The sequence below is a fragment of the Pristiophorus japonicus genome, unplaced genomic scaffold, assembly GCF_044704955.1.
Source record: "Pristiophorus japonicus isolate sPriJap1 unplaced genomic scaffold, sPriJap1.hap1 HAP1_SCAFFOLD_906, whole genome shotgun sequence".
Lineage (NCBI taxonomy): Eukaryota > Metazoa > Chordata > Chondrichthyes > Pristiophoridae > Pristiophorus > Pristiophorus japonicus.
Window position 1 is genome coordinate 24,209 of NW_027254831.1, and position 13,396 is coordinate 37,604.

A 13,396-nucleotide genomic window follows, 5' to 3' on the forward strand; every position below is an offset into this window, starting at 1 on the left:
TTAGTGCCTCAAGGAAAGGTTCAATTGGCTGGTTGAATGGTTGGGGGGAGGATCATTGGGAGATTATTCTTCTCTTTGCTTCATGCCTTGTAATTCTTTGTGTTTATATTTCAGCCGGGAGATGCCATTTACCCAAAAGATGAAAACGGGAAGTATTTTTACCACCCAACAGACCTGTGTGCCACCTGGGAGGTATGGTGGGGCATACCCTCATTCTCCCCTCTCTGCGTTATGTGTAAAACTGCCAAATAGATTTCAATTGAGGCAAGTGCGAGGTCATCAACTTTGGACCTGAAAAGGAAAGATTAGAGCACTTTCTAAATGGTGTAAAGCTAGAAACTATGGAGGTCCAAAGTGACTTGGGGGTCCATCTACATCGATCATTAAAATGTCACGGACAGATACAGAAAACAATCAAAAGACCAATGCTCTGCGGACCTTTCTATCTAGAGGACTAGAACACCAGGGGGTAGAAGTTAGGCTACAGCTGTACAGAGCCCTGGTTAGACCACACCTGGAGCACTGTGAGCCGCTCTGGGCACCACACCTTCAGGAGGATATATTGGCCTTGGAGGGAGTGCAGCGTAGGTTTACCAGAATGATACCCAGACTTCAAGGGTGACATTACAAGGAGAGATTACACAAACTCGGGTTATATTGCTGGGGAATTTAGAAAGTTACAGGATGATTTGATCGAAGTTTTCATGCTTTTAAGGGGAACTGATGGGGTAGAGAGATACTATTTCTGATGGATGGGGAGTCTAGAACTAAGGGACATAACCTAAAGGTTAGAGCCAGGAGTTTCAGGACTGGAGTTTGGAAACACTTCTATTCAGAAAAGGTGATAGAAGTTTGGAACTCTCTTGCACAAACAGCAATTCATGCTGGATCAATTGTTCAATTTAAATCGGAGATTGATAGCGTTTTGTTAACTGGGACAAATGTGCATTAATTAAGGAAAGTCAACACGGATTTGTTAAAGGCAAATTGTGTTTAACTAACTTGATTGAGTTTTTTGATGAGGTAACAAAGAGGGTTGATGAGGGTAATGCAGATGACGTGATGTACATGGATTTCCAAAAGGTGTTTGATAAAGTGACACATAATAGGCTTTCAGCAAAGTTGAAGCCCGTGGAATAAAAGGGACAGTGGCAGCATGGATACGGAATTGGCTCAGTGACAGGAAACAGAGAGTAGTGGTGAATGGTTTTTCGAACGGGAGGAAGGTATACAGTGGTGTTCCCCAGGGGTCGGTACTGGGACCACTGCTTGTCTTGATATATATTAATGACTTGGACTTGGGTGTACAGGGCACAATTTAAAAATTTGCAGATGACAGAAACGTTGGAAGTATAGTGAACAGTGAGGAGGTTAGTGATAGACTTCAGGAAGACATAGACAGGTTGGTGGAATGGACGGACACGTGGCAGATAAATTTAACGCAGAAAAGTGCGAAGTGATACATTTTGGTAGGAAGAATGAGGAAAGGCAATATAAACTGAAGGATACAATTCTAAAGGGGCTGCATGAACAGAGAGGCCTGGGGGTATATGTGCACAAATTGTTGAAGGTGGCAGGGCAGGTTGTGAAAGCGGTTAAAAAGGATTATGGGATCCTGGGCTTCATAAATAGAGGAAAGAGAACAAAAGGAAGGAAGTTACGATGAACCTTTATAAAACACTGGTTGGGTCTCAACTCGATTATTGTGTCCAATTCCGGGCACCGCACTTTAGAAAGGATGTGAAGGCCTGAGAGAGGGTGCAGAAAAGATTTACGAGAATGGTTCCAGGGATGAGGGACTTCAGTTACATGGATAGATGGAGAAGTTGGGGTTGTTCTCCTTCGAGTAAAAAAGGTTGAGAGGAGATTTGATCGAGGTGTTCAAAATCATGAGTGGTCTGGACAGAATAGATAGAGAGAAACTATTCCCATTGGTGAAAGGGTTGAGAACCAGAGGACACAGATTTAAGGTGATTGGCAGAAGGACCAAAGGCGAAATGAGGAAAAACGTTTTTATGCAGCAAGTGGTTAGGATCTAGAATGCACTTGAAGTACCTGAAGGAGAAATTTGCAGGGCTATGGGAAAAGGGCGGGGGAGTGGGAGCAGCTGACGTGCTCTTGCAGAGAGCTGGCATGGGCTCGATGAATGCTGTAACCATTCTATGATTCTAACTGAAGGTATTAAGGGATATGGGGCAAAGGCGAGTATATGGAGTTCGGTCGCAGATCTCATTCAATTGCAGAACAGGCTCGAGGGGCTAAATCGCTATCCTGTTTCTAGAGCTACTCTTCACCCCTTGTGAAATAGATCCACACATCTGCCCATTCCTCATGCCTCTGTGTAAAATAGTTCAATATTTGTCTGTTCTTCACCTCTGTGTGTACATTCATTTTATTTGTTTATTATGGTTCTGGATATTTATTGAGCCTTGTATACATGATTGTGTTCCTGGGTATATGATTGTAGACCTGAGTATATGATTGTAGACCTGGGTATATGATTGCAGATCTGGGTATATGATTGTAGACCTGGGTATATGATTGCAGACCTGGGTATATTATTGTAGACCTGGGTATATGATTGCAGACTGGGTATCAGATTGCAGACCTGGGTATCTGATTGTTGATCTGGGTATATGATTGTAGACCTGGGTATATGATTGCAGACCTGGGTATCTGATTGTAGACCTGGGTATATGATTGTAGATCTGGGTATATGATTGTGGACCTGGGTATATGATTGTAGACCTAGGTATATGATTGTAGACCTGGGTATATGATTGCAGACCTGGCTATATGATTGTAGACCTGGGTATAAGATTGTAGACTTGGGTATATGATTGCAGACCTGGGTATATGATTGCAGACCTGGGTATCTGATTGTAGACCTGGGTATATGATTGTATATCTGGGTATATGATTGTGGACCTGGGTATATGATTGTAGACCTAGGTATATGATTGTAGACCTGGCTATATGATTGTAGACCTGGGTATATTATTGCAGACCTGGGTATATGATTGTAGACCTGGGTGTATGATTTTAGACCTGGGTATAAGATTGTAGACCTGGGTATATGATTGCAGACCTGGGTATATGATTGCAGACCTGGGTATATGATTATAGACCTGGGTATATGATTGCAGACCTGGGTATATGGTTGTAGCCGCTAGTATATGATTGCAGATCTCGGTATATAAATGTAGACCTAGGTATATGATTGTAGACCTGGGTATATGATTGTAGCCACTCGTATATGATTGTAGACCTGGGTATATGATTGCAGATCTCGGTATATAATTGCAGACCTAGGTATATGATTGTAGACCTGGGTATATGATTGTAGCCACTCGTATATGATTGTAGACCTGGGTATATGATTGCAGATCTCGGTATATAAATGTAGACCTAGGTATATGATTGTAGACCTGGGTATATGATTGTAGCCACTCGTATATGATTGTAGACCTGGGTATATGATTGCAGATCTCGGTATATAAATGTAGACCTAGGTATATGATTGTAGACCTGGGTATATGATTGTAGCCACTCGTATATGATTGTAGACCTGGGTATATGATTGCAGATCTCGGTATATGATTGTAGACCTGGGTATATGATTGTAGCCACTCGTATATGATTGTAGACCTGGGTATATGATTGCAGATCTCGGTACATGATTGTAGACCTGGGTATATGATTGTAGCCACTCACATATGATTATAGACCTGGGTATATGATTGCAGATCTCGGTATATAATTGCAGACCTAGGTATATGATTGTAGACCTGGGTATATGATTGCGGACCTAGGTATATGATTGTAGACCCGGGTATGTGATTGTAGCCACTAGTATATGATTATGAACCCGAGTATATTTTTTTAAATTCATTGTCAACCCTAATTGCCCTTGAGAAGGTGGTGGTGATCCGCCTTCTTGAACCGCTGCAGTCTGTGTGGTGAAGGTGCTCCCACAGTGCTGTTAGGGAGGGAGTTCCAGGATTTTGACGCAGTGACTATGAAGGAATGGCGATATATTTCCAAATCAGGAGGTGTGTAACTTGGAGGAGAACTTGCAGGTGATGGTGTTCCTATGCGCCTGCTGCCCTTGCCCTTCTAGGTGGTAGAGGTCGCGGGTTTGGGAGGTGCTGTCGAAGAAGCCTTGGTGAGTTGCTGCAGTGCATCTTGTAGATGGTACACACTGCAGCCACGGTGCACCGGTGGTGGAGGGAGTGGATGTTTAAGGTGGTGGATGGGGTGCCGATCAAGCGGGCTGCTTTGTCCTAGATGGTGTCAAACTTCTTGAGTGTTGTGGGAGCTGCACTCATCCAGACATGTGGAGAGTATTCCATCGCACTCCTGACTTGTGCCTTGAAGATGGTGGAAAGGCTTTGGGGAGTCAGGAGGTGAGACACTCGTCACAGAATACCCAGCCTCTGACCTGCTCTTGTTGTCTCAGTGGCTGGTCCAGTTAGGTTTCTGGTCAATGGTGAGCCCCAGTGTGTCGATGATGGGGGATTCAACGATGGTAATGCTGTTGAATGTCAAGGGGGGAGATGGTTAGACTCTCGCTTGTTGGAGATGGTCATTAGAATGAAAGTGAAAAGGATTTTTATTTAATATAAAAACTGGAAATGCTCAGCAGGTCAGGCAGCATCAGTGGCGAAGGAAACAGTTAATGTTTCAGGTTTGATTTCAGATTTCTAGCATCCATAATATTTTGCTTTAGTACAAGCATTTTTATTTGCTAGGCCATGGAAATGTGTAAAGATGCTGGTTTGGTGAAGTCGATTGGTGTGTCAAATTTCAATCGCAGACAGTTGGAGCAGATCCTGAACAAACCAGGCCTGAAGTACAAGCCAGCAGTAAACCAGGTACTGTCCATTTACAACATGTAGTGTCATGTGGTGGTCCTACTTATTGCAGCAGATGGAGTGACACCTTCATCCTAAAGGAAGCCTCTCCGCTTGGCCATACATTCCACCACATGTCCCACCAGTAGCAGTGCGGCCCTTTATCAGCAAATCACACCTTGGTCTGTCCCCTGCTCCTCCGGTACCTTCTCCTCCTTTGAGCATCTCACCTTGTTCCATCCCTCTCGCCACTATTTAAATTCCTTGTTCTCTACTGCCCACCCAACTTCCATGCCAATATTCTCACTGAGATATCTGCACTGCTTTCTTCCCTCAGCTTCTGCACCGAGCGACTTCTCATCCTTGGTGATTTCAACCTGAATCGCAACTCATCAGACCCTGTCTCCTCTGAGTTCACTGCCCTCCTATCCTCTCTTAATCTCTCCCTCGATATAAACTCCCCTACCCAGATTAACGGCCACATCGTTGACCTTGCCGTCTCATGTCACCTCTCTACTCCCATTATGTCAATAACGTCACTTCCTTCTAGGTCTGCCCCTGAAAAAACTCTCACCCAAGTCACTTACAATTACACTTAAAAATTCCCAACCGTCTAGTCTTTGTCCTGACATTCACCATGTACATCTACAGCTACCAATCTGCTCAATCACACCCTCCTAGTCCTCATTAAAATTATTATTCTCTCTCATCCCGTTCACTCCCCCTTGTAACGCCCTCATCTCCGCTCACTTAAGTCAAAGGGACATAGACTTGAACGTTTATGGCAGATAACTTCTTTAGCTATTCATCACCAGATCTGGCTAGACCACAGAAAGCACTATCGGGTCCTACTCTTCTCTGCCAAAACAGCTCACTATTCCAGGATCATTCTGGAGTGCAAAAATAACCCCCAGATTTTTTTCTCCACTACAAACCGTTACCTTAAACCCCTCTTCCCTGCCTCCTCCATCCTCATCCCCAACAACAAGTGTGAGGAATTCATGGACACTAAATTTGGGCTAAAAATTCGCCAAACTTGCACCCGGTTTTTTGGCGATATTTTTGGAGAAGTCTTGCGGCGGTGGTTTTTAAATATCGCTGGGGAGCGGACCGCCACCATGCAAGACTCAAAATATCGCTTTCGCCAACAATTTGGCTCACAGCGCACCCGTATTTAGGATGAAAAAAACCGCCAGGTAAAAAGCTGCGTTTCAGCCCCTAGAACAGCAGTGAGTATGAAGACCTGCAAAAACGGTTAGTTAAAGTTCTTATTTTTTAATTCTTTTGCAGCGATTCGCTAGTTATGTGTCTTGTGAACGTTTTGTGATTTTTTTTTAGCAATGTATTTTTTGGTTTTTTCCCCACTCCCAAGGCCTCTCTCACAGCGGCCTCGGAGTAAAGTTGCAGAAAATTAGTGGTTTGCGCCATAATTCCTCGTGCAACGCCGATTTTTACCGTTGCGTGAATTGAAGCCTGAAGTTTAGGCCTTGCAGTGATAGCAGAGTGAAAGCGGTATTTTTGGCGAAAAAAACTAATTTCTGGCCCTTTGTCGATCAGCTAACTCTGCTGCTTCCCTCCAGTCCCCTAGTCCACAGGGACAAACTTCCCCTCAGGTTCCCACTTGCACTCGCCCTGAACTTGCATCTTTCTCTACATTCTCTCCAATATTCCCTCGTGTGCTCTATACGCTCGTCCTGTCCATGAGCCCGTCTCCTCTTTTGACCCTATTCCGACCAAACTGCTGACCACCCAACTTCCCTTCCTGGCCCCCATGTTAGCTGATATTGTTAACGGTTCTCTCTCCTCAGGTACTGTTCCCCCGCCCCCTCAAGTCTGCCACCATCACCCCCTCCTCAAAAAATCCACCCTTAACCCTTCTGTCCTTGCTAACTACTGTCCCATCCCAATTCCCTGACTCCCCCACCCTGACTCCACCTCTCCTGACACTCCCCTCTTCCCCCCAACTCTCCCCCCGCCCCGGACTCTCCCCCCCGCCCCCGACAACCCCCTGCTCCCGACTCCCTCCTGCCCATCCAGCCCCTGACTCCCCCGTCTCCAGACACTCCCTCTCTGGCCCCGACTCCCACCACCCCCGACACCACCCTCTCCCGACACTCCCCCTCCGCCCCCGACACTCCCCCTCCTCCCCCAACTCTCCCCCGACTCCCCATGTCCATGACTCCCCCCGCCCCCAAGTCACCCTCTCCTGACTCTCCCCCTGCCCCCGACTCTCCCCCTGCCCCCGACTCTCCCCCCGCCCCCGACTCTCCCCCCGCACCCGACAACCCCCTGCCCCCAAGGCCCTCCTGCCCCCGTCCCCTGCCCCTGACTCCCCCCCCGCCCCCCCGCTCTGGACACTTCCCCTCCAGCCCCGGCTCCCCCCGCACCCGACACCCACCTCTGATAACACTCCCCCTCCGCCCCAACTCTCCCCGCCCCCGACTCTCCCCGCCCCCAACTACCCCCGCCCCCGACTACCCTCCCTTCCCCAACAACCCCCCTGCCCCCGATTTCCCCGCCCCGACAGCCCCCTGCCCCCGACTCCCTCCTGCCCCCGACTCTCCTCCGGCCCCCGACTCCCCCTGGCTCCCGATTCCCCCCCCTCCCCCAACAACCCCCTGCCCTTAATTCCCTCCAGCCCGCTCCGCCCCTGACTCCCCCCTCTCCTGACACTCCCCCTCTGCCCCCAACTCTCCCCGACCAGACTCCCCCCACCCCCGACTCTCCCCCACCCCTGACTCCCTCCGCCCCCGACTTCCCCTCCCCCCGACTTTCCCTACCCCCCACTCCATCTGCCCCCAACTCCCCCCGACTCCCCCCCGCCCCCGACTCCCCCCATTGAACCAGACTGAGACCCTTTATACTGAGTGCCATTTACACAGAATAATGCCAGGCCAATAACTGCATCCACTGCTCTTAATTACAAAAGGCTTTTTCTTTTTGTCTTTTTCTGCTCAGGTCGAATGCCACCCGTACTTTATTCAGACTAAGTTAAATGAATTTTGTGACTCCCATGGCATTGTCATCGTGGGCTACAGCCCCCTGGGAACCTGTCGTGACTCCCTCTGGTAAGTAGTTTGGTGACTTTCTTCCCCTCTCTGAGTGCTCACTCCCTGTTGGGGTATGTTCCATGGGCTTCTCACCCAACTGACCATTCTTCATGTGTGTCGCGGTCAGAAATTGTGCCTGAGATGGTGCAGTGGTTGAGATCAGATACCTTCACGTGGATCTCTATCCTAAGCCGGGTTGTTGGGTTGTAAATTCACCCCCCATCGCTCTGCAGGGTAGAGTCCGTGACCAGCAGCAATTGCTGAAAAGCTGGGTAAGCCCAAACCTCTCCCCAGCTCAGCTAATCTAAGCCCACCTTAGTGAGGTTAACATTCTAACTCTCGACCTTTGCATTGCTGAGCAGGTCACAGCTCAGCAATGTTCAAATCTTGTTGCTACGGACAGAATAAAAATGTCTGCAGCTTTGGGATTGGGCAATTTACCTCTCTCAGCGACATCGCTTTACCTCCATAGACACAATTCTTGCCTGATGTGATGCCATAGATGTGCAGTACAATCTGGGCCAGGAATCTTGACAGATTATTCTCCTTCAGTAGCCAGGGGCACTGAGGTTAATTGTAATAGCACAGTTACTCCTATCTTCATAGTAATCGGGTGTCAGGCGTTCCCCTGTGGGCAGCACTCATGCCCCTCAGTCAGAAAGTTATGGGTTAAGGCCCCACTCCAGAGACTTGAGCACATAATCCATGCTGACACTTCAGTGCAGTATTGAAGGAGTGCTGCACTGTCGGAGGTGCCGTCTTTCACATGAGATCTTAAACCGAGGCCTCATCTACCCTCTCAAGTGGACATTAAAGATCCCATATCACTAATTTAAAAAAGAGCAGGGGTGTTTTCCCTGGTGTCCAGCCCAACATTTATCCCACAATCAACATCACTAAAACAAATGACCTGTTCATTTATCTCATTGCTGTGTTTACGGGAACTTGCTGTGGCTGCTGCATTTCCTACATTACAACAGTGACTACACTTCAAAAATACTACATGGGCTGTAAAGCGCGTTGGGATGTCCTCAGATCACCAAAGACGTTATACAAGTGAAAATCCTTCTTTTTTTCACGTCCACTGACTTACTTGTATTACAGCTTTGCATCAGAATGGAGGGCCAACTCAAAACACAGCACATCGCCCCCAGACAGGGCCTGCAGCAGGTGGTGAGAGAACCAACACGAGGGAAAAACCTACTTGACCTTATCCTCACCAATCTACCTGTCGCAGATGCATCTGTCCATGACAGCATTGGTAGCAGTGACCACCGCACAGTCATTGTGGAGACGATGTCCCGTCTTCACACTGAGGACACTCCATCATGTTGTGTGGCACTACCACCGTGCTAAATGGGATAGATTCAGAACAGATCTAGCAGCTCAAAACTGGGCATCCATGAGGCGCTGTGGGCCATCATCAGCAGCAGAATTGTATTCCACCACAATCTGTAACCTCGTGGCCCGGTATATCCCTCACTCTACCATTACCATCAGGCCTGGGGACCAACCCTGGTTCAATGAGGAGTGTAGAGAGGATGCCAGGAGCAGCACCAGGTGTACCTGAAAATGAGGTGCCAACCTGGGGAAGCTGCAACACGGGACTACATACATTCCAAACAGCGGAAACAACATACTACAGACAGAGCTAAGTGATCCCACAATCAACAGATCAGATCAAAGCTCGACAGTCCTGCCACATCTAGTTGTGAATGGTGGTGGACAATTAAACACAGCTCCCTGAATATCCCCATCCTCAATGATGGCGGAGCCCAGCACGCAAGTGCAAAAGACAAGGCTGAAGTGTTTTAAACCATTTTCAGCCAGAATTACTGAGTGGATGATACATCTCGGCCTCCTCCTGATGTCCCCATCATCACAGAAGCCAGTTTTCAGCCAATTCGATTCACTCTACGTGATATCAGGAAGCGGCTGAGTGCACTGGATACAGCAAAGGCTATGGGCCCCGACAACATCTCGGCTGTTGTGCTGAAGACTTGTGCTCCAGAACTAGCCACACCTCTAGCCAAGCTGTTCCAGTACAGCTACAACACTGGCATCTACCCGACAGTGTGGAAAACTGCCCTGTAGAATGGCAATGGGACAAGGTACCAGAGAGTGTCCGGTACCTATGGGACTGTACCCAACAAAGGTGGTGCTCTCCGGAGGCACAATCGGAAGGGGGCTTTTTGCAAATTACATGGTGCTTGTCTGTGTTTGCAGGGTGAACATCGAGATTCCCTCTTTGCTGGATGACCCTGTCCTAAACTCTGTGGCAACAAAGTACAAGAAGACAAGTGCCCAGGTGGCTCTGCGTTACCAGCTTCAGCGTAACATAGTCGTCATTCCAAAAAGTTTTAACCCAGAACGCATCAAACAGAACTTTGAGGTAAAGTGTAGTTTAAAGTTATTTTACACTGAGGTACCAATTTGTTTAAATGTATTTTACATTGAGGTAATGTTTTGCTTAAATGTGTTCTATTATATAGAATTACATAGAAATTTACAGCACGGAAGGAAGCCATTCGGCCCATCGTGTCTGTGCCGGCCGACCAAGAGCTATCTGGTCTAATCCTACTTTCCAGCTCTTGGCCCAGCTTACGGCATTTCAAGTGCATATCCATAGGATGAGGGTTCCTGCCTCCACCACCCATTCAGGCAGTGAGTTCCAGACCCCCACCGCCCTCTGGGTGAAAAGAATTCTCCCCAAATCCCCTCTAATCCTTCTACCAATTACTTTAAATTTGTGCCCCTGGTTATTGACCTCGCTGCTAAGGGTAATGGGTCCTTCCTATCCACTCTATCCAGGCCCCTCATAATTTTATACACCTCATTAAGGTCTCACTTGAGGCCTCCTCTGTTCCAAAATAAACAAACCCAGCCTATCCAATCTTTCCTCAAAGGTAAAATTCTCCAGTTCAGGCAACATCCTCGTAAACCTCCTCTGTACCCTCTCTAGTGCAACCACATCTTTCCTGTTATGTGGTGACCAGAACTGCACACAGTACTCCAGCTGCGGCCTAACCAGGTTTTGATACGATCCATTCCACTGGTTCTGCTCCACACGAGCTTCCTTCCACCTGTCTCTATCTGACCCTTGCAACATAACCTTCCTCCTTTCTCCCTCGTGCACTTGTCTAGTTTCCCCTTAAATTCATCGATGCTTTTTGATACGTCCTTAATATACACTATAAATGCACACGAGGCCCATGCTTGAGAGAAGGTCAGTCTGTGACCTGTCCTTTATTCCTTAGCACTCAAGTGCAGGAAGTGGGTGGAGCCTCCACTTTTATATCTGAAGATCCAGGTTAGGAGTGTCTCCCACAAGTTCACCAGCTAGTGGTCATTGTTCTCACAGTGCACAATTAGGTCAGATTATACATGGGTTATATTGCTAGTTGAATACATGACATCACCTCCCCCCCAAAAGTCTTATTGGGATCACAGGTTGAGTCTCTCTGGTAGTTTACGCTCTCTGTAGAGCGCCTGAGTTGGGGCTCCGGTTGTTGGGTGCTGGCCTGAGTGTCTGCTGTTTGCGCTGCCTCAGGCCTATCCGGACTGCCCACAGTGACTGGGCTCTCCTCCCTTTGGTCCCTGTGTTCGGTCACCTGTGGAGGAGTGAACTCTATATTGTGTTCTTCCTCTGCTTCTTCTATGGGGTTGCTGAACCTCCTTTTTGTTTGATCCACATGTTTGCGGCAGATTTGTCCATTGGTAAGTTTCACTACCAGAATCTTATTTTCCTCTTTGGCAATCACAGTGCCTGCGAGCCATTTGGGCCCTGCAGCGTAGTTGAGGACAAAAACAGGGTCATTTACATCAATACATCGCGCCCTCGCATTCCTGTCATGGTAGTCATATTGTGACTGGTGCCTGCTCTCGTCAATTTCTTTCATGGTGGGGTGTATAAGGGATAACCGGATTTTGAGCATCCTTTTCATTAGCAACTCTGCGGGTGGAACCCCTGTGAGCGACTGTGGTCGGGATCTGTAGGCCAACAGGAAGCGTGATAAGCGGCTTTGTAGGGAACCCCCTTGGATTCTGAGCATCCCCTGTTTGATTACCTGCACTGCTCGTTCTGCCTGGCCGTTTGAGGCCGGCTTGAACGGTGCCATTCTGACATGGTTAATTCCATTGCCTGCCATGAAGTCCTGGAATTCAGTGTTTGTGAAGCACGGGCCATTGTCGCTGACCAAGATGTCCGGTAGACCGTGGGCGGCGAACATTGCCTGTAGACTTTCGACCGTGGCAGAGGATGTGCTTGAATTTAAAATGTCACACTCGATCCATTTGGAGTAGGCGTCTACTACAACCAAAAACATTTTTCCCATGAAAGGACCTGCGTAGTCCACACAGATGCGTGACCAAGGCTTGGCGGACCATGGCCAGAGGCTAAGGGGGGCTTCCCTGGGCGCATTGCCCAGCTGGGCACTTGTGTTGCACCTGCGAACACAAAGTTCCAGATCTGTGTCTATCCCTGGCCACCAAACGTGTGACCTGGCAATTGCCTTCATTATGACAATGCCCGGGTGCTCATTGTGGAGTTCTCTGATGAACACCGCTCTGCCCATCCGGGGGCATGACTACGCGGTTTCCCCACAGTAGGCAATCGGCCTGAATCGAGAGTTCATCCCTGCGCCTGTGAAATGGTTTAAATTCCTCAGGGCATGCCCTGTACGTGGCTGCCCAGTCCCCATTCAGGACACATTTCTTGACTAGAGACAATAGCATGTCTCTATTTGTCCAGACTTGAATCTGACGGGCTGTCACAGGTGAGCCTTCGCTTCCGAAAGCTTCAACAGCCTTGACCATCTCAGCAGCATGCTCGGTAGCCCCCTCAGTGGCAGCTAGCGGGAGCCTGCTGAGTGCATCGGCACAGTTTTCGGTGCCCGGTCTGTGCCGAATTGCGTGAGTGCCCACCTCTGTATGCGGGCCGATGCGTTTGCATTTATGGCCTAGTTGTCGGCCAAAAGGGACGTTAGAGGTTTGTGATCTGTCTCCAGGTCAAATTTCCTACCAAACAGGTACTGGTGCATTTTCTTTACCGCATATACACATGCGAGCGCATCCTTTTCTATCGTCCCGTAGCCCCTTTCTGCCTGGGACAGACTTCTGGAGGCATAAGCTACCGGCTGTAACTGATCCTTGGCATTGACATGCTGCAACACACACCGAACACCATAGGATGACGCATCGCACGTTAACACAAGTTTCTTACATGGGTCATATAGCGTTAACAGATTGTTGGAACATAACAAATTGCGTGCTCTATTAAAAGCCCTTTCCTGGCTGTCCCCCCAGACCCATTCGCGACGTTTGCGAAGGAGCATGTGTAGCGGCTCTAGCAGCGTGCTTAATTTGAGATGAAAGTTACCAAAATAGTTCAGGAGCCCCAGGAACGAACGCAGCTCCGTCGTGTTACGGGGTCTGGGTGCTCTGTGGATCGCTTCTGTCTTGGACGCAGTAGGGCTGATCCCGTCTGCTGCTACC

General features: G+C 48.4%; 1 protein-coding gene across 1 annotated transcript in view; it reads left to right on the forward strand.

The window, feature by feature from the left end:
* The window catches only part of LOC139257746 (aldo-keto reductase family 1 member D1-like), a 29,954-nt gene extending 16,924 nt beyond the window's left edge, over positions 1-13,030 (forward strand). The window contains exons 4-8 of the mRNA XM_070874609.1: positions 115-192; positions 4,752-4,874; positions 7,812-7,921; positions 10,130-10,295; positions 12,995-13,030. Of these exons, the coding sequence (XP_070730710.1) occupies positions 115-192; positions 4,752-4,874; positions 7,812-7,921; positions 10,130-10,295; positions 12,995-13,030 (513 nt within the window). The remainder of the gene's footprint in view (positions 1-114; positions 193-4,751; positions 4,875-7,811; positions 7,922-10,129; positions 10,296-12,994) is intronic.
* The last annotated feature ends 366 nt before the right edge of the window (positions 13,031-13,396 follow it).